The 21,184-nt window shown below is 35.0% G+C and overlaps 2 protein-coding genes across 4 annotated transcripts; one reads left to right on the forward strand and one right to left on the reverse strand.

Annotated features, from left to right (window-relative positions):
- Window positions 1–4,553: 4,553 nt before the first annotated feature.
- On the forward strand, window positions 4,554–13,643 carry LOC115703121 (replication factor C subunit 1). Of its 3 annotated transcripts, none has more exons than XM_061107243.1 (23): window positions 4,554–4,714; window positions 5,100–5,138; window positions 5,290–5,445; window positions 5,925–6,524; window positions 6,601–6,668; window positions 7,088–7,163; window positions 7,241–7,302; window positions 7,397–7,542; window positions 8,063–8,229; window positions 8,416–8,604; window positions 8,719–8,840; window positions 8,936–9,143; window positions 9,931–9,984; window positions 10,535–10,704; window positions 11,145–11,235; window positions 11,342–11,523; window positions 11,625–11,664; window positions 11,743–11,867; window positions 11,983–12,055; window positions 12,155–12,247; window positions 12,332–12,578; window positions 12,866–12,922; window positions 13,043–13,643. In XM_061107243.1, exons 2-23 carry the CDS (start codon window positions 5,136–5,138, stop codon window positions 13,183–13,185), a joined length of 3,072 nt encoding a protein of 1,023 aa, XP_060963226.1. In that variant the 5' UTR covers window positions 4,554–4,714; window positions 5,100–5,135; the 3' UTR covers window positions 13,186–13,643. The 3 variants fall into 3 exon arrangements, with proteins under 3 accessions (XP_060963226.1, XP_060963227.1, XP_060963228.1); XM_061107244.1 differs by lacking the exon at window positions 4,554–4,714 and adding an exon at window positions 4,739–4,957; XM_061107245.1 differs by lacking the exon at window positions 4,554–4,714 and adding an exon at window positions 4,739–4,889.
- A 3,937-nt stretch (window positions 13,644–17,580) lies between these two features.
- LOC115703120 (uncharacterized) lies at window positions 17,581–20,703 on the reverse strand. The gene is made up of 3 exons (XM_030630620.2): window positions 20,109–20,703; window positions 18,093–18,328; window positions 17,581–17,990 (listed from the first exon to the last, which is right to left on the reverse strand). Exons 1-3 carry the CDS (start codon window positions 20,571–20,573, stop codon window positions 17,744–17,746), a joined length of 948 nt encoding a protein of 315 aa, XP_030486480.1. The 5' UTR covers window positions 20,574–20,703; the 3' UTR covers window positions 17,581–17,743.
- Window positions 20,704–21,184: the final 481 nt, after the last annotated feature.

Below are 21,184 nucleotides of genomic sequence, written 5' to 3' on the forward strand. Positions count from 1 at the left end.
CACTTAGGATCTTTCATTGCTTCTTGTAGGGTCAATGGAGTGTTAGAGCTGATATACACTTTGGGTTTATAGACCCCTGCTTTTGCTCTTGTGACCATGTGATGAGTGTTGCCAGGAGGCTGAGGTGCTGCTGCTGGAATCACAGGGGAGATTGCTGGTGGTGTATGTGGAGATGCAGGACTATGATGAGGTATGGGTGACTGTGTAGGTACAGATGGGGGGTCATTTGTAGTTTGTGGTTGGCTGGCAGTGGGTTGAGTAGTTGAGATGACAGGGACAGGTATATTAGGAGAGCTGAGATGAGGGATAGAGGGTGTTGATTGTTTGCTGTGAGAATGGGTAGAGAAGGGAAAGCTGTATTCGTTGAATATAACATCTCGTGAGATGTATATTCGACCACTAGGTGAGAGGCATTTATAGCCTTTATGTTTAATGCTGTACCCAAGGAAAGTGCATTCCTCGGATCTGAAACTGAGCTTATGTCGATTGTATGGGCGGATATTAGGAAAACAAGAGCAACCAAAGACTCTTAGGAGGCTATAATCGGGTTCCATATTGTGTAATTTGTGTAAGGGAGTATCTCCCTTTAAGACAGAAGATGGAAGCCGATTTATAAGGAAGGCTGATGCTCTAACAGCTTCATCCCAAAATTTTAGTGGGAGAGAGGCATGAGCAAGAAGAGTTAAGGCGGTTTCTATGAGATGCCTGTGTTTTCTTTCAGCCACACCATTCTGTTCATGAGTGGTGGGGCATGAAAGACGATGATGGATGCCATGTTCAATGAGATAAGAGGTGAAAGCCTGAAATTCCCCACCCCAGTCAGATTGTAAATTTTTAATTGGTAAGCCGAATTCTTTTTCAACTTGTGTCTTAAAATTGATGAAAGTCTGAATGGCATCAGACTTGTTTTTGAGTAAATAGACCCAAGTGAATCGAGAAAAGGCATCAGTAAAATGAACATAATAATAGTATCCATTGGAGGAAATCATGGGAGAAGGTCCCCACAGATCTGTGTGGATCAATTGTAGAGGTTGGGTATAGATAGTAGTGGAATTTGGGAAAGGGAATTTGTGAATTTTACCTAAGCAACAAGCTGAGCAGAAATCAGAAAAATTTTTATTGATATTGGGAATGTTACAACTGTTCAATACATTTTTGACAGTCTTGGCTGCGGGATGCCCGAGCCTAGAGTGCCATAATTGGAACAATGAGTCATTGTTTGATGTTGTAGCTGCTTGAACAGTGTGACAAGAATGAGGATTTGGTATGATCTGCATATTGTTGCAGGAAGCATTCAAAGGGATATGTAGGTTGCAGGGTTGGTTTCTGTCAGGTATACATGGCAGATTTAGTGAGGGAAACACATACAATCCAGCTTCAAGTGAACCCTGCAGCAGCACCTTCTGTGTCTTCTGATCCTTAACAAAGCAAAAGTTAGGGTGAAATTCAAAATAAACACCATTGTCAGCAGAAAATTGAGACACACTAATTAAATTCTTGGTAATTTGAGGAACATGCAACAAATTATTTAGAGTGAGCAAGGTAGATTTATCTGAAGCCAAGAATTGGGTTGTACCAATGTTCTGTATAGGCAGACCATTACCATTGCCCATATACACCTGTTCACTGGTGTGACATTCATTCTTTTGTGCAAGGTTGTCTTCATTGGAAGTGCAGTGGTGTGTTGCACCAGAGTCGGGGTACCAGGAATCGTCACAAACTGTGTCTGCAGTGGCTAGCATAGCTGAGGGATTCCCTTGATTTTGTGAACCAAGACCAGGAAAAGAAGGATTGAACCTTTGGTAGCATTTAGACGCATAGTGACCAGTTCGAGAACAGATCTGACAAATAATCTTGTTGTTATTTTGATTAGCTCCACGGTTTTGATTATTTGGGTAACCTGTCGATCCAAAAGAGTTGAAGTTGTTGCCTCTTCCTCCTGGTATTGGTGGCCTGTAAGGCTGATTATTTGATGAGTTGCTGCTTGGGCGATTATTGGCATAAGGGTTCCAATGGTTACTTCCTGATTGACTTGAGTTGCTTCGAGATCTGAAATTTGAGTTTGCAAGATTAATGGAGGCAGAGTCGAGTTCTTTGTTCTTGCGTTCGATTCGATGTTCTTGAGCCAAAAGAAGAGCTTCAAGTGCAGTAACATCGAGGGGTTCAGATCTTGAGTTGACAGAGATGACGAATGTATCGTAATCTGGAGAAGGCAAACCACGAAAAATAGCAGCAATGTGTTCTTTTGATGAAGTTTTGTGCCCAACAGAGTTGAGTTTATCGATTAGGGAACGTACCTTGAGAAGATACTCATTGAGAGTATGAGCACCTTTCTTGAGATTCTGAAGTTCTGTGGTAAATTGATCGATTTTCGCCTCTGTTTGAGATGCAAAGTATGTGGACAGAACAGACCACAATCTTGCAGAGGTTTCACAGTTGACAACTCTGGTTAGGATTGGTTCAGTCATGGAAGACAATAGCCAGGAATACAGGAGTTGATCTTGTTGATCCCAGTCCAAGAAGGCAGGGTTGATATTTTCAGAGATTCGGTCTTGTTCAGAAAGAAATTGAGGAGGAGGAGTGAAAGTATCTGAAATGTATTGCTGAAGTTTATGGCCTCTAATGGCAGAAATCACTTGTGGTCTCCAAAGGAGGTAATTGTCATGATCGAGTTTGGTGGAGAGTTTATGTGAGAAAACAACGGGGTTGAACGATGAGCCACCAGGAGCTGTACTTCTGTTCTGGCTGGTTGCAGAGGAAAGAGTTGGAGATGACTCCATGGATGATCAACGAAGAAGAAAGAGAAGAACGATTAAGCATCAATTGATTTCAAAGAGGAATGAGAAACATGCTGGCTCTGATACCATGTTAAACGAAAAGAATTATCAAGAATAGTTTCTCATTGAATGAAGATAAAGAAGGTTACAATTATATAGTTGCTGATTACATTGAAAAGACTAAACTATCCTCTAACAGAAACTAACGAATATAAACAGACAAAACAGAATAACTAACTAACTGTATGTAATTAACTGAGATTAAAGTCCAACAACATTAGGAACATTAGGTGAGTTATCCTATACTCTTAACAATATGTCCTAGCATTACAGCATATATGTCTAGCCTATGATTGTATTCTCACTAATTCCCTTTTGAAGATAACAATATCAATCGATCGGTTAAAATCTAATACTTTAAAAGACATAGGCTACAAAGCCTACAATTCCCAAGTGTCAAGGCATTTTTTCCTATCAAATGTTGAAGTAAAAACTTTTGCATTAGATAGAATTGTAATCTTGGAGCAGTGGTTTTATTTTCACCCATCTTTTGAAGGGCAAAGATCATTGCTTGCAATTCTCCTTTGATTAGCAGAGTTGGATATGATGCTCATTAAATTCGGATACCATTGACCATGCACTTTATTGATCCAAAGCACTGCAATCCCTGCTACCCCATCTTTCAATGGAGCATCTGTGAAGAAAAGATGCTCTGCATCTTTGGTATAAATGATAGGGTCACAACTTTGATGAATCCTTGCTCTAGTTTCTATTGTTTCAGTCTCCATCTCCAATTTAAATTCATGAAATTTTGAGACAGACAGGGCAAAGGCATTGGTTGTTGAAGATCATATTGCTACCAAATTTCATATATGAGGCAACTAGTGTAGAGTATCATGCATTTAATGTCTTCCTTTGCCGAGACTCCACAGATTCTCAATAATTTTTTGAAGACTCGTTTGAAATGTCATTTTAGGTCGTACTGTATTGTATTATATTGAATTGGATTATATATCATATTTTTATATAATACTATGTTAAACTTTGATTTATTTTAAAATATTATATATTTAAGTGTTTATAAAAGTTAATACCACATATAATTGTACATAAAAAATATTGTATAAAATACAATTTAATATAATACAATACAATACGACTTAATACAGCGTTCCAAACGAACCATGATAGTGTTTCCTACTACGTTATTGCTCATAATAAGAAAAGGTTACTCGAACCAGATAGATCGAGTAGGACAACAATCTTGGAAAAGATTGAGAGGTCTCTACTTCCTAGTTACAAAAAAAGCACTCCTTGCCATGGACAAAAACAAGTTTATTTTTGGCTGGAAGAGCCTCGCTAAGGGTATGCCACAACATCATCTAATTTTAGGGTGAATTGAAGGCTTCCAAATCATCTGGGGTGATTGAGAAAATGCCATTGCTTGATCAACTTATCTTCTTGTTGATTGGAGAGACTTTGTATTTTGCTCTTCTTTTCTCCCATATTCTCTCCAAATACTTGTTTAAGTATACTATTCCACTCATTCTCTGGGTTCGAGGTCAGGGTCCGAGTCTAAGTACGGGAGCAGGATCTGGGTTTGAGTTTGGGAAAGGGGGTACGGGTCTAGGGTTAAGGTCCAAGTCTTGGTCTGGATCTGAATCTTGGTCTAGGTTCGAGTTCGGGTCCAAGATCTTGAGTCGGGGTTTGGGTCGAAGATATATATTTTATATAAAATAAAAAATTTTAAAATGAGATTTACTTATAATTATATTTGTATGAGGTGCAATTAAAATTTTTATTTTTACTCAATTTTTCAATTAAGAAGAAACGCTCCGTTTTTGCTGTGAATTCCCAAGCGATCAAAAACCAATTGCTTTGGTTTTGGGCCTCCAGACTCCGGCGGGCAGTCCTCTTTGGTTCTGGTTCAGGTCCAGGTCAGTTCTCCTCCCTCTCATCTCATTCTCATTCTCATAATCTCACCCACAGGTTATGGAGAAAAACAACCAAAAACCTCCATGACATTCTTGTAATGAAGAAGTCTTCGTACTTTGTAATAGCACACTCAGATACCCTCACCGCCGTTACCCACTACTCACCCACCCCCTACCCGTACTTGATTCTTAAACCCTAATTTCATATACTCTTCTCTCCACTACAAAATAACGTCCCTTTCAACTGTAACCTACGTTCAAATTTCTCTCTCTTTTATTTTATTTTTTTTCTTTTAATGCCTTTGGGAATCAATATTCGATTCCTTATCTTAGTTTAGGCTTTTATAGGAAATATGTTTTGACTCATATCATTATTGGCGTTTCGCAGGAATACATGTTGTGATTGTGTTGTAGAACCCACGCAATGGTAAGTTGGGAAATGGTTTGTTTTCTTGAAACCTTTATATTATTGTCTGAAACACTATAATTTGGTTTTCCCGAAGTTTGTGTTTTGAATTTTCTTTATCTTTCTTTTATGTGATGGTGAGAATTGTTTATTTTTCTTTTTCTGTATAAAGTCACAGTCAGATATTAGGAAGTGGTTTATGAAGTCGCATGACAAGGACAAGGGAAATGGCGATGCGGCAGCCAAGCCAGCGAAATCTGCTCAACCTCCTTCTAAGGCTTCTGAGAAATCTTCTCAGGTTAAAACCCAGCTAGACAAGGACAAGCAGGTGAGTTTTGTTGTTTATCCCAATTGTGGGTGTGAAGGTTTTTGCTGCATTACCTTTTTTTGTTTTGTAACTTCGTATGGAAGTGTTTTAGTTTCCTCTGGATAATATAAGCTAGCTTCTTTGGGAGATAGTTTTGGTGTTGTATATTCTCTATTGTAAGCAACGCAGTCTAAATTAAAGGGGAATAGACTTTTTAATGTTGATCCTCTTATTATTGGGAAGTGAAAATTTGAATTGCTTGGTCTCCAACTGAAGTGTCAAAATTTACAATTTTATTAGTAGCCAAATCAGTTATGTGCCAGTGGAATTGTAATGAACATGTTAACAAGTTTGGTGGGTTCATAAGTTCAGTTGACGACACTTATGTTGAGTTTGTTAGGAGTGTAGAATGTCATAATTTAGTCGACCAGTTACTTTTTTTGGTGAGGAATGATTTCCCAGTAGTCAGTTTGTAGTATAATGTATTAATATTATTTCAGGTGCCGGTGAGTGAAGAGAAAGATAATTCGGGGCGGAGAAAGACTAGTAAGTATTTCGCTGAGAAAGAAAAAGAGAGAGTTGAGGTTCCAGCCAAAAGAAAGTCTCAAAATGATGGCGATGGCTATGAGAAACCCTCGCCTGCAAAAAAAGTTCATAAAGGCGACGACGACGATGACGACGACTTTGTATTGCCCGACTCTAAGAAAAACTCAGTTGATGCCACCCCAAGAAAGAAACTAAAGAGTGGATCTGGAAGGGGAGCTGGACAAAAGCCTGCGAAAATTGATGAAAGCGATGATGACGATGATGTGAAAGACGTACTACCATCAAAATCTGGTGGAAGAGGCCGTGGTGGGAGAGGTGCCTCGGCAACATCATCTGGTGGAAGGGGAGCTGGACAGAAGCCTGCAAATGTTGTTGAAAGTGATGGTGATGATGATGATATTAAAGATGTAGTAACCCCTTCTAAATCTGCCGGAAGAGGCCGTGGTGGAAGAGGTGCCTCTGCAACACCCTCTGGTGGAAGAGGCAGAGGTGCTGGACGGGGTGGCTTTATGAACTTTGGAGAAAGAAAAGATCCTCCAAACAAGGGGCAAAAGGTTAAGTTTGCTTTGTGAATTGTTGCTGTTAAAATTGATTCTTCTCTTACATTAAATCCTATTTTCTTTATTTCAGGAAGTTCCTGAAGGTACTCCAGATTGTTTAACTGGTTTAACATTTGTAATTAGTGGCACACTTGACAGGTAGATTTTTTTTTGGAAATGTGACAGACTATATGGCCTTTATGTGCATTCCGTAGTTTTCTGCTTTTTTGTTTAAAAGTCCGTTATGCAAACTGTTATGGGGTTGAAGACTAGTTTGTATTTGTATAAATATATATATTTATATTTATAAATATAACTTGTGCACTTGAATCAGCACTCCTTGGCGCTGTTTCATTTTGTAGAATTCTTGAAAATAATTATTTCTACAGTAGCTGTATTATCTATTAAACTATAACTTATGCAGGTCATTTCTATTTTTAAATGGTATTTCAAATAGAATGTTGCTAGATGGGTGAAAGTCTTTGCTGTTCTATCATCTGCAGCTTAATTCATTTTTTTGTTCTTTCTTTCTTTAGCTTCAGAATGTATTTAAGTTTAACATCTTTCTCTGCTAACAGTTTGGAAAGAGAAGAAGCAGAAGACTTGATCAAACGCCATGGTGGCCGTGTTACAGGATCCGTCAGCAAGAAAACGGTGACCTTATTTTTCATTTACATTTGATTGGGTTTGAATTAAACAGCTAATGTTTGATTAACATAGTATCTCTGCAGAATTATCTTCTATGTGATGAAGATATTGGGGGAAGAAAATCTGAAAAAGCTAAAGAGCTTGGGTTTGTTATCTTGCATTCATAGACAACATTATGCTTTTCCATATTCATAGTTATTTGTATACCTGCTCATTTCTTTTTGCTTGACCTTATGTAGTACGGCATTTCTGACTGAAGATGGATTGTTTGATAAGATACGTGCATCATATAAATCTAAGGCACCTCAACAAGAGTCAAAGAAATCTGTGAATAATGCTGCCGGTTTGTCACCGAAGAAAATCGTGCAGAAAACAGAAATAAAAAGTATGATCCTTTGTACTCAATGGCTTATAACACATTTTAGTTGGTCTCTTCTTGTCACTGATTTAAAGAAAGTGAAGGTATCGAGATGTAGCTCTCTATTGCTGGCTAGAACTGATTTTGCCATTATTTGTACTATATCTGAGTGTCAATTGTGCTATTTTTAAATTATTTTACTTCAAGATAAGAAAGACCCTCTTGCTTTGTTTTCTCTTTTGAAAAATTGAATATAGTACATACTTTTATTGCTTTTGTTTTTGTCTTCTTGTCCTATCCACTCATTTATCATCACATTTTGGATTGCCCTTGTTTGTGTGCGCTCGTGCTTGTTTAGGGTTGACTGTCAATTATTTGATGTGGTTTTTCAATTGATCACTGTTATGTTGAATTTGAGGGATAATATGGACTATGGAGGCTTTGGACTGGCTTTTGTCTTGCTTCAGTTATATTTGTTAGAAACTTAGTTAAATTGATGCATCATACTTTAGGACTCTTATAATTTTAGAACTTTTTATTCCTCCAGAAGAATGCCTTAGCACCCCTCCATCAGAAAATGTAGCCAAGAAAGGCTTGACCTCAGCTGTCTCCCTCGATAAGAAAAGAGTTCAAACTACTCAGCATTCTGCATTGACTTGGACTGAGAAATATAAGCCCAAGCTTCCAAATGACATCATTGGAAATCAGTCATTGGTATGTTGGTTATTGTACTCCACCAACATGATGTTTGCATCTAAAATATTATATAAATTATATGTTAGCAACTATTTCGTCTTTTTTGTTTAATTATTTTTTAAAATGTTAGCAACTATTTCTTGCTTTACATTTTCATATTACCATGTTTGGGAGTGTTGAAACTAAAAAGACGATGCCTTGCAGGTCAAACAACTTCATGAGTGGTTGTTACGTTGGCATGATCAGTTTCTTGATACTGGAAGTAAGAAAAAGGGGAAAAAGGCAAGTGATTCTGGTGCAAAGAAGGCAGTACTATTAAGTGGAACGCCTGGCATAGGGAAAACAACATCAGCAAAGTTGGTCAGTCAGATGCTTGGCTTCCAGATGATTGAGGTAACACCTGTTTTATTAAAATATGTTGGATTGCCGAGGGATTATAATTTTACCTCTATAAATGATTGACTATGTTGGTCTTTACCTTATGCATACTACACAATTCTTGCTTAGGTAAATGCTAGCGACAGTCGTGGGAAAGCTGATGCCAAGATTGAAAAAGGGATTGGTGGAAGCAATGCAAATTCTATAAAAGAGCTCGTCAGCAATGAGGCCTTAAGTGATAACATGGATTGGTTGTTTTTTTTTTTAATATTTTTCTCTTGCGATTTTGTATTGAACGTACTCAATTTGAGTTTTTAGCTGTAGTTAATTAGCAATTGAAATGCAGGTCAAAGCATCCGAAAACTGTGCTCATTATGGATGAAGTGGATGGAATGTCTGCTGGAGATAGGGGTGGAATTGCTGATCTTATTTCTAGCATCAAGATGTCAAAGATCCCTATTATCTGTATATGTAATGACCGCTACAGTCAGAAACTGAAAAGTCTTGTGAACTACTGTCTTCTTCTGAGCTTTCGCAAACCTACTAAACAACAGGTTTTGTGTTAAATTTTACTTTTCATATTATAAAATGCAGGGTAATGATATGTGCACCCAAACATTACACACAGTAGCGTGACAATTTTGTTCAATCATATTATTCACATTTATCTAAACTGGAACCCATTGTTAAAAAAAATGCCACGTCACTAAATGTAATATTTGGTTGCATATTTTAGGTGCACATCATTACTCTAAAAAATATTTGTTTTTCTCTAGTTTCTTGGGTCCTTTTCCCACACTCACTTGTGCACTGATTGGGGTCTCTCATGGCTCTAACCTGTTGTCCGTGTTTCTTCTGATTTTTGATGCTCCATAATTACTTTTTAAGTTTGATAGTAGAGCACCCCTCTTGATGGTAACATGAATATATATATATATATAAATATATATATATATATATGTATCAATATGTATGTAATGTATAAAAAATAAAGTGCATATGATTAGCAATATTAGAGTGTGCTTGTGTAATGTTTATAATAATAAGGTAAACCCCTTCTTTCTAAAATCAACTTCGCTGCTTCTCAAAATCAGATTCCAGAAAGCAAATTATTTCTTAATCTGGCCAAAGTAGATTTACCAATCATCAACTGTTAGTCTGTTACTGTTCTTTCTCAGTCTCTAAAAACAATATCACACTGGCCTTGTATGTATGGCAAGTCTGTATGGCCTTGATATTTCCCTCCTTTAGTTTTAGTGTTTCTCAACTATATAATTTATTTAATATTTATGTTGCTAGTAAATAATCTAGGCTATTGACACTGCACATGGTTTATGATAGATGGCAAAGAGGTTAATGCAAATTGCAAAGACTGAAGGTCTTCAGGTTAATGAGGTAACTCCTTATCTTCGTTTATCTTTGAATTTTTTTATGGAATCAAATTGGAAGTGTAGTAGCTTTTCTAAGATAATGCAATTGTTCGTGTTCTGTTTGAAGTATACGGCTAGTTATGGTGCAATACATTCAATCCAAAGGATTAGACTCTTCTCTAAGACAGAACACCTTTCTTTTCCCCCCCTTGTTTACCAAAATTAATATACCGGTAACTAATTTAATAATGAACTTCTGTATTATAAATTGTATCATTGGAACCTTTGTTCATCAGTTGTCAATTTACATGCCGTATGGATATTTAATGGTTCTCATTGTCAATTTGTCATGTCTGCTCTCGTTTCCTCTCTCTCTTCCTCTGGGCTCTTATTAGACCTAATTTATCTGCGCAAGTAGTGCTCTTTCTGATGATCTATAATGATCCTTGGTATCTAATTTGTAGATTTTGTTAACTTTCTTTTTTTCCTTTTCTTTTCATGGTGTTTAACATTAGTTATTTTCTTATCTTTTAACGAAGCAGCTTTCTTATTGTTTATTTATTCACTTTTTCCAGATTGCTCTAGAGGAACTTGCTGAACGGGCTAATGGAGACATGCGAATGGCAATAAATCAGTTGCATTATATGAGCCTCTCAATGTCAGTAATAAAGTATGATGATGTGAGGCAACGCTTGCTTATGAGTGCAAAGGACGAAGATATTTCTCCATTTACAGCTGTTGATAAGTATGATTATATCAAATTATTAAATATTGCATAATGAATAACGACCTTTGTATTCTAAAGTGTCTTGCTATGGAGTATTAGCTGTCCTTTATCTTTTTCTCCCCTCTTCCACTGACCTTATATTAGTTTCCATTCCATTTCAAGTTTGGTGATTGTACATGCTTTAGGTTAGGTCTCGCAGCTATTCCTAATTCAATGCGAATTTGGGCTTTAAACTAAATGTGCTGTGTGGATGATTTTACTACTAGTCAAGTGAACTTTAAGTTCAAATTATTGAACACCCCCTTAAAATGAAAAGCATGATCTTATCAACTTCTATTTTTCCTGTCATTTTTTACTTTGGTATGTTGTTGTTTCTTGTATTATAATTGTGGAGAAAATGGAATTTTATATAAGACCCAATGCTGTACTTTATTCTCATAAGTATGTTATCCTTGCAGGCTGTTTGGTTTTAATTCAGGAAAGTTGAGGATGGACGAGAAGATGGATTTTAGCATGAGTGATCCTGATCTAGTTCCTCTTATAATTCAGGTTTTTTTTGCTAGTACTTATTTTTGTATTGCCGTTTTATATTTAGTGCCATAAGATTATCTACTAGCTGTAAATAAGCTTTTTACCTTTTTAAATTACTTGGCAGGAAAATTATCTTAATTACAGACCAAGTTCTGTTAGTAAAGATAACGATGGTATAAAGCGTATGAACTTAATTGCACGCGCTGCTGAGTCTATTGGTGATGGAGATATTTTCAATGTACAGATTAGAAAATATCGTCAATGGCAGCTATCTCAAAATTGCGCTCTTTCATCCTCTATAATTCCGTATGTTTCTGTTCAGCTATTGGATTGGAAGTAACTTACCTTTTTCTTTTGTCAATTTCTAATTAATGCTCTTGTTTATATTCTTTTTTGGTTACAATCAGTTCTGCTTTCTTACATGGACAAAGGGAGACGTTTGAGCAGGTAATGGATTTACTTGTAAATGATTGCTAATATGGCCACATCCCTTGAAATTCATCCCAAATGATCTTTTGCATGTAGGGGGAAAGGAACTTCAACAGATTTGGTGGTTGGTTGGGAAAGAACTCAACACGAGGAAAAAATCTGAGACTTATGGAGGATTTGCACGTTCATATTCTTGCTTCTCGTGAATCGAATTTCGGAAGGTTTACTTTTTCTCTCTTTAAATTTATTGTTTCTCTGCATTTCTCTTCTATACGCTTAGAATGCAATTGCAAACTTGGCCTATTGTTTTTCTCATGTCAAATTGTTATTATCCAGGGAAACTGTGCGTATTGAATGCCTTACTCTACTTTTGAAACGATTGACTGAGCCACTCAGGGTGCTGCCTAAGGTGGGGTTCATTTTGTTAATAACTCTGCCAGTGGCAAAAGGGTTGAATGATTTAAATAATAGTTTCTTGTTCTTCTTTTCACTCTCAACTGATTAACAGGATGAAGCTGTCCGGGAAGTAGTGGATTTCATGAATACCTACTCTATTAGTCAGGAAGACTTTGATACTATTGTCGAGTTATCCAAGTTTAAGGTACCCTTACCTCAATTGAATAGAGCTGGTTACTTGCAACCTTTTCTTTAAATTTATAAGCTGTTGCACATCTGTATCGAACAGGGGTACCCAGATCCACTGGAGGGGATACCGCCTGCAGTTAAATCAGCTCTTACAAGAGCATACAAAGAAGGAAGCAAGTCACGGATGGTACGAGTTGCAGATTTTGTCACACTTCCTGGAATTAAAAAGGCCCCTAAAAAACGGGTTGCTGCAATGCTGGAACCATCTGATAATGGGGTTGGAGAAATCAATGAAGAAGTGATTGCGGAAAGTGATGAAGAAAAATCTTCAGATACAGAGGACTTGGGTAAGTTTTACGTTTCAACAAAATTAGTGTCACTTTCACCTTCATTGACAGGAATAGCAATTGTTGAGCCAAGCACTAATGCCTCATTTTCATTCAAATGTAGTTCCAATCTCAGAAAGTGCTTGAAACATTAGTTGTTACATTAGTCATTTAACCTAGTTATTTTGTCTCCCCTAGTGTTTAGTTGGAGGGTTAATTTGAGTTAAAAATTCAGATATCTTTGCATGTCTTTGTACTTGAGGATGTATGAGGCTGAGAAGACTGATTTTTCTATTGCAACATTTCAGATGATTCCGCTGTTGGTGAAAAGCTGCAGAAGGAGCTTCAAAGTTTAAACAGGAATGGTATGTCAATACTGTCTTATGGGTTATGGCACTTGTACTATCATAACTAATCTTTAGTTTGTGTCATTTTTATTATTGATATTCTTGATGACTGAACACTGGGTTCTCAAATCTTTGAAGGAGTCCAAGTACAACTGGATTTGAAAGACTCAGGAAAGTCAAGTGCCAAGAAAACACCAGCAAGCAGAGGAAAAGGTGGTTCTGGAACCGCAGAGAAAAAAGGCGCACGGGGTTCAGGGTCTGGTGCCAAGAGAAAGAGATGAGGAGAAATGAAGTTCAAGATACTTCTTTGTTTTCACAATTTGGTTTTGTCCATAGAATCTTTCTAGTTGGCATTGCCCGCCCCTCGGAATTGATCATTTTTGTTACTAATAGGAGGGGGACGTTGACATCGCGAAATGTTTTCTTGCCCTACCTCGGCCTTGCCTTGTTTATGTAGTTAGTTATCGGTGTATAGTTGATTAATGGACCAATTTCTTTTTTCCCTGGCTCAGATTTTTGGAATGCCCCCACCTTATGATTTAAAATCAATGAATTGGGAGAGAAATGGGAATGAATCGATGCTTTAAAGGCTTACTCGACAAAGCAATATAGGATTCTAAGATACCATATTAGGTTTTACCAGGAGATCAGTAACAAATCAGGTGTAACTTGTAAGAGCTTTTCCAAAACCATATTGTGAGAACTGAGGAAGTTGATCAATTTAAGTTTACTCAAGAAAGGCCAAAGAAAAGGATTGGTGGTGGCTGATAATAAAATATGATTCTAAGATTTATTCTAAGGGGTAATTGAATTACATTGAAATCTGTCAATGCCAGTATTCAATAGATTTATTATATCATCATGGCTTTTCCTGTACTCCAAATAACTTTATTACATAAACTACTCAATTTTTTGTTACACTATCCAGTCCATTATAAAAAAGAACAGAATAAGAAACTACTTGAGAAATTGTGATAACATCTACCATCTTATTAAATATCCCTCAAACAGCATAGAAGGACTTATTATGGGGAATGATGTAGCATTTTTTTTTATTAACTCATACAATACAAACATTAGTAAAATTAAACTACAAGAAACTAAATTAGAATAAAATTCAATTATTTCAATATTAGCTAAAACAATCACCGATAACAACGTCAAAAACTTATTGCGAAAAATTTAACACGTAAGTATACGTATCGTTTCCAAGTAATAAACTCACGTGAGTGAGATTGATCCCACAAAGATTGTAGCTAAGTAGCAAATAATTGAATCTTTGTTTCTATTTGGCAAACTAATAATTTGAATGACGATTGTAATTGGTTAATAAAAAGAAAGTAATAAACAAAGAGGCAATTAACAATGATTAGAAATATAGGACATTTAATTTCAATTGCATCAACTTCTTATGGCCTAATACAAACTAATTACTTCTTCAATTCAATGTAATAACATATGAACAATTCAATTTATATGGTGTGGTTTCCTAATTCCCATTTGTCCTAGTCACACTTGAGATTGAAAAGTTCTTGTATGGTGTGGGAACTTATGTATCCATTGATCTGGCAACCCTCGTCTTTGAAAGGATTCTCGAAGCCTCAAAAACAACTGGCACTCGTAACAAACTCCCCTTTCTAAGTCTCATTCAACTAGTGCTCATGGCTGCTCACCCTCCTTTTACAACTCATGATTATCAAGTTCCAAATCTTGTACTCAGTAAGAGTTATTTATCAGTTGTTAACAGGCAGCCCTCTTCGACCACTCCTTCTGCTCCAAAGATGAGCAAATGCAAGTCTCCTCTGTTCCAATGATTATCGGATTCCAGCTGGCAGGTGTAAATATTTTCTGAGTTTAAATCCTTCATCAAAAGATATAAGACGGATCAAAAGCGTCAGCTCGCCTTTGAGGCCTCCATGTACAAAATGGTTCGCATCATCAAGTCTACTGTGTTGCAAAATCATTATGGAGATCCTTTAACTCCTTTAATTGATATATATCTCCCTCCGTTTCATAGGGATTCGTTTGGTGCATCTTCAAATGGGTCTGGTAGTAACGCACATGTGCAGGGGGAGCCGTTTGTTTCTGCCCCAGTCTCAAGTCCAGTGCCACAGGATCTGCCTCCTACAGCTGACCCGTCTCCAGTAACCACTGCACCTAACTTGGTGTCTTCTGTGCCACTTTCCCAGGGGGAGTCTAACAAATATGTGGAGCAATCAGCTCATGTTCAATGAAGGGGGAGATGTCTATAGTCTCAAGTCTTTCTTTTGATATGTTTTTATGGCTTGCTATGTTTATGGTTGTAAAGACATTTTATAGTTCTATATTTTTTGTGTTACTAGATATCTTTTGAAGTCATTGTCCTTATTTTGTTTAGTATTTTTTCTTTTTGTGCTCATTGAACATAATCTGTCAAGGGGGAGATTGTAAGGTTCACTGTTTTGACAAATTATATTAATAGTGAGTTCAGTCTTATCTGTGGTTTTAATTTGTTATAACTGCATACCAGTTTTTCGTTAAAATCCTCGTGAGTCTGTTTTGTTTTAACTGTTGGTATAAATTGTTCTTAGGTCGGTTGAACTATTGTTTATAAATAGTTAGTTTCATTCTGTAAATGAGTCAGCTAGCTAATTCATAATCTTGGTTAGTTCAAATATATCGTCTGGGTTTGTGCGTGGTATCTTGTATTGTTCGTTGCTGTTTTTCAGGTCTGATTGCATAGTTTGGTGATGGATATCCATAGCAGAAAGATCAGAGCCTGGTGTTGCTGAGTTCTAACTGAAGGGAGTTTAGTGTCATCTTCGTCATCAGATCTGAAGGGATTTCTAATTGAAGAAAAGTGACGAAGAAGAACTTAGCTGCTGCACAGGGAATCTTGTGCGTACAACCAAGAATCTTGGTTGTTGTTGGTAATACATTACTAATTGTTGTAAAGATTGTATTAAATTCCTAATTGTGAACTGGAGATCGTAATGCGAATCTTGTGGATTTAGTGGATATTATTACCCTGGTTCGGGGAACCCAAGCACTAGTCGGTTGAGATTTGTTCTCAGTGCAGACGAAGCTTGTAAGTCGTAGTGTTCTAAATTGCTTACACTTCAATCCGATTCTTGAATGTTTAAGTTGAAATTAATCGATCTAATCTTGAACAACCCGGTAACTTATATCATGAAATTTGGATAAATTGTTCTTTCAACAAATATAACATAATCTTTCCATTTCTATTAGAACATCATCAACCTATTACTAAAAATTAAATTAAGTGTCTATTCTACCTTTAATGTAGTACCATTTTTAACATCATTTTGTCGTTCTAGCTACAATGGATGACATATATTATATGACGTGCAATGTAGTATTACAATATTCATTATTATTATTATTATTATTATAATGAGAAGTTTTTTTTTTTATTTTTACACTTCAAAATAATTTTTTTTTTTTGTATTTTTACGGAATTCTACATAGAATTCCCTATTGCAGCGCTAATTCTACATAGAATTCCCTTTTGCAACTAGCGCTGCAACCTAAATCGCAACAAAAAATTGTATAGCAACCCACATAAAAATCACCGGAGAAACCACTTTAGAAACTCAAACCGTAAATTAAAAAAAAAAGTTAAAAAAACAGTATATGGAGTAATTCCCCTTATTATTATTATTATTATTATTATTATTATTATTATTATTATTATTATTATTATTATTATTATTATTATCTAAAAAAATAGTGCAAAATCTTGTAAAATTTTAAAAAATTCAGAATAATTTACAATATAAAAAGCAGTATTTGTGAATGTTGAATAATTGTATGTTTTTCATTAAGAGAAATAATGCCTATTAATAGGTTACCCGATATATTTTTTTTCTAAAAAGAAATACTTTTACAATATCTTTCGTTTGATCAATGTAATATGTATGTATGTGACTTTCTCTCTTTTATATGTAGATGATTAAAAGGATGAGTCATAGATTATTAGGATTTCTTAATTGCATCTTGATTGGTAAACAAATCATATGTATACTGATACAACATAAGTAACCTTCAAGCAAATAATATTTATCGAAAGCCATACTAACAGAGTCATACAATCTGTAGTAAAAAAGTTATTATTATTTAATTAATTAATTGTACAATCACATATATTTAAAGCCTTAGTTTTATATGTCCAATGTGTTTATAATGTTCAATCTCCAAGTTTCACAATATATAAAACGAAAATATTGCAGAAGTATTTCTTTAAAAAAAATTTCCCATGACACGTTAAATTCACTATTAGTTCAATAGTTTAGAGAGTTTTACCGTCAAAAATTGAACTTAGAGAATTAAATGCAAGTGAAACGGTAGTTGGGAAGGTTTTGTCGCAAAAAACTCAAATTATTATCATTCTTTATTTAATTTTATTTTATATTTTTTTTAAAAAAATAAGAACATGTTGACAATTGGCAGGGCTGAAACACTGCATGTCAATCTGCTAGATCAGTGCATGAAGGCAACACTCTTTATAAGGCTTCTCCCTTTTATAATCTAAGGACCCTATCTAATGCCTAATTGTGGGTCTTATCACTCTGACCCATTAAGAGGCCTATATGACCCCAACACCACAGCACATTACCACCATGTAGAATCTACTTACCACCATTAATTGGTGGCATTCAATGGCTACATTTTGAATATAATAATAAGGAACATGTTTTTATTTAATTCAAGAGTTGAAAACAGAGTAGAGAGTACCAACAATACAAGCAAGAAAACACATAAAACCATAAAGTGGATCAAAGAAAAAATCATAAATAAGGGTGGTGGGGTAGTAGAAGGTGAAAATGAGCAGGTATCAAATCAAAACTTCTTAATGAAGTCATAAATATGAGTGGTAACTTCCTCTGGCTTCTCTTGGTTGATAAAATGAGCCACTCCTTCCATTACAACCACATCTTGCAAAAATGGAACATCTTTCTTAAACCCATCTCCATTAATGTATTCTTTGGCACCAGGGAAGTGATAAGTTATGTCCAAGTCTCCAACTATGAACTTGGTTGGTACTTTCACTTGTACTCCACTCCATGCTGCTGTCAGCTCCCAAGTCCTTCAATAACAAAAAAACCATAATCAAAACAACATTTTGTATTAAAATGATCAATTAACAAACAAAATGTGCAGAGTAGAGTAGAGTAGAAAATTAACTTACAAGTTTAAAGCTCGATAATAATTCAATCCTCCAGTGAAGCCCTTTTGTTTGAACTTTTCAACAAAATAATCAAGGTCCTGTTGTGAGAGCCAAAAGGGTAATTCTGGAGCTTTAAGGCCTTTGAATCCTATTTCTCTAGGCACACATGGTGGACTTGGATTCCTACCACCATAAAATTTCTTTAGGATATTTGCTATGTCATCACCTGCAAAGTCTTCTTCCGCCTCACCCGGTTCCTACATCACAAATACAATTCATGAACACAATATAATACAAATATGTTCTTATGATTATCACTTCATTTTAAATACTATATGCACCAATAATGGTACATAGCTTTTTAAGGACACCAAGTATTATTATTATTTTTTTTGTTGAAGGATATAACTTAAAACAACTTGTCCACATGCATCTTATATATATGATACTATCTTTCTACACATTAACAATAACTTTATTATCGAGATTTCAATGTCCCTTAAAACATAGTTCTTTTTTCTTTTTGCGGTTGATACCTTGCTCTTTCATTGATTATAGCCCATGATAGCATTGCTCTTATATTTTTGGGTTAATACATTTTAACCAATATCTCAATCTGGTTGGTGTACATCTATCATTTAAAATAAAAAGTTAGTTATAGTTATTCATTAGAAGTACTTGAGGAAAAGGCTTTGTTTGAATAAAAGGAGGAGTATTACTAGGCACCAGTGGTGCCCAATACTTTTTATAAGTGTTACCCTATAATTAGTTAGCGATATTCCCTAAAATTTATTTTTTTTAAGTTATATGAGACCCGCTATTTAATTACACCAATAGCAATATGACATTAAAAAAGATGCTAAACATGAGAGTAGTGTCCTTAGCAATTCTCTAAAAGTAGAGATGTGTAGGTAAGAATCAAAGAACAGATGTATCTATCTACATAATGACATTAAAGATACTTGCATGGTTTATGCTCTGGGTTTGGTAGACTCAATAGATTCTCTTCAATCAATATAAGCAACAACATACATCATGAATGCCATTAAAAACATCACCCTCCACACCCATCCCAAGATAGAAAACAGATGCCTCTACTTTTTTCATTTCTATTTCTGAAGAGTAATGATTCATTTGTTGAGGGAGGTCTATTCAAATTTGGTACTTTATGTGAAATTAGTAAATTATGCATATGATCACACAAAAATAATATGATTTATAAAAGTCTTTTTTTTTTTGGAAATGGTGATTTATAAACGCTTTAATTATACACATTTTTAAATAAATAATTTTAACCACATAAATAAAAAATTTCCTTAAAATTATCTATGGCTAATATTAAAAACAATTATATGTGTAAAGTATGTACAATTTAAATTTGTATCCAATATTACTAAGAGTACTATTTAGCATTTTAAATATTACATATTCAATTAAAGTGTGGCGAAATTACTCAAAATTTTATAATTTGTTACACAAATATTTAAATTTCTTTTGCCTACTAAACTACTCAAGCTGATGATCATTTCTTACACTTAAATACTCATACATTCAAAAAATTATATAAATTGATTTTAAATTATAATAAATAACTAAAATTAAAATATATATGATACAAAAAACAAAATTATTTATAAAATTAAAATAAATAATAGTTTTATTATTCATAAAAAAAAAAATTCAAGGTAAATTTGTATTACAACCTGCAAACTTTCATAAAATTTTGAATAATTTATGTGCCCAAAATTGTTCAGAATTTTGTGAAATATATATAGAATTTTTAATTAAGATCATCTCTACAAATTATTATTTTATGAAAAATTTCTCTTGCATGCCGAAATATACATTGGCGTACCAAAAGACTAATGTAATTTTTATTTTTTATTAAATAAGACTAGTATAATGTAAATCAATTAATCATTTAAAATAGAAAGTTTAAAGAAAAAAATTAAGAATTAAGATGATAAAATGCAAGATTAATTAAGAAAAAAAAAGTCAATAGAGAAATTATTTGAAAGCAGTGAAAAGGGAATTTACCTGGAACCTGCAAATATAGTAATCATCGCCGAACAAAGCTCTGAGACCTTCGACGGGTTTAATGATTGGGTGGCGAGGACGGAAGGGGACGCTCATGTTGACCAAGGCTTTGACTCTATCAGGCCTAAACAAACAGAAGTGCCAAGCGATCACAGCTCCCCAATCATGGCCCACCAAGAAAACCTTATCAATACCCATTTTATCAATCAATCCCACAAGGTCTCCGACGATGTGGAAGGAAGAGTACGACTCCGCGGACGGCGGCGCGTCACTGTCACCGTAGCCACGGAGATCAGGGGCGATGGCTCTGTAGCCGAGCGATGACAGAGAAATCATCTGGTGGCGCCACGAGTACCATAGCTCCGGGAAGCCGTGGAGGAAGAGAACTGCTGGACCGGTTCCGATGGATGCCACGTGTAAGTTTATGCCGTTGGTTTGAACTGTGGTATGCTCTATTTTCTCCATCTTTGCCTTTTTTACTTTCTTCTTCTTTTTGTTGTTTTTGGAGGTATTTGCTGGTTTTTAAAGATGGTAGTGATTTTGTCTCATTAATGAATAGTAAGTATAGCTATTGGACAAGTCTAGCATTTTCGATTTCTCCTAATTAATTAGCCATAATCTTTATAAATTATTATAGTAAAAAATTTAACTTATACTATTTTTTTTAATTTTTTTTTTCAATTTTACTATTACCTCATACTCTCCATTAACATACATGTATTATTTTATTTCTTGTCTACTTCTTCTTTTTTATCTTCTTTTTATTTTTTTCTTTAGTTTTTAAAATTTCCAATCACGTTTTTAGAAAAATAAGAGTGTAGTTTTTTTATTCTAATTTTTTAGAATTAGGCTTGCAAATATAATATCTATTGCATTTGGTGTTGAGGTTGTGCAGAAGATGGTTAGTTTTTTAATCTTTTTTTCTTTTGTATTTTATATTTGTTTTAGTATTGTTATACGGTTGTTTGTCATGATTTATTTATTTGACGTCAATTTTACTGTTTTTGTTCTATTTCGCTGGAATTGATGGTTATTTTTTTAGTGTTCTCATATTATTGTAGTAGATCTGTTTGTAG

The sequence above is a fragment of the Cannabis sativa genome, chromosome X (genome assembly GCF_029168945.1).
Source record: "Cannabis sativa cultivar Pink pepper isolate KNU-18-1 chromosome X, ASM2916894v1, whole genome shotgun sequence".
Lineage (NCBI taxonomy): Eukaryota > Viridiplantae > Streptophyta > Magnoliopsida > Rosales > Cannabaceae > Cannabis > Cannabis sativa.

Excerpts from the sequence above, each read along its gene's own strand:
- LOC115703121 (XM_061107243.1), top strand. Across the intron at positions 6,669-7,087 it reads ATTAGTGGCACACTTGACAG|TTTGGAAAGAGAAGAAGCAG; the intron begins GTAGATTTTTTT and ends CTCTGCTAACAG. Across the intron at positions 8,605-8,718 it reads TTGGCTTCCAGATGATTGAG|GTAAATGCTAGCGACAGTCG; the intron begins GTAACACCTGTT and ends ATTCTTGCTTAG.
- LOC115703120 (XM_030630620.2), bottom strand. The coding sequence starts at position 20,573 with ATGGAGAAAATAGAGCATACCACAGTTCAAACCAACGGCATAAACTTA. Across the intron at positions 18,329-20,108 it reads ACTATATTTGCAGGTTCCAG|GAACCGGGTGAGGCGGAAGA; the intron begins GTAAATTCCCTT and ends TTTGTGATGTAG. Across the intron at positions 17,991-18,092 it reads TATTATCGAGCTTTAAACTT|GACTTGGGAGCTGACAGCAG; the intron begins GTAAGTTAATTT and ends TTGTTATTGAAG.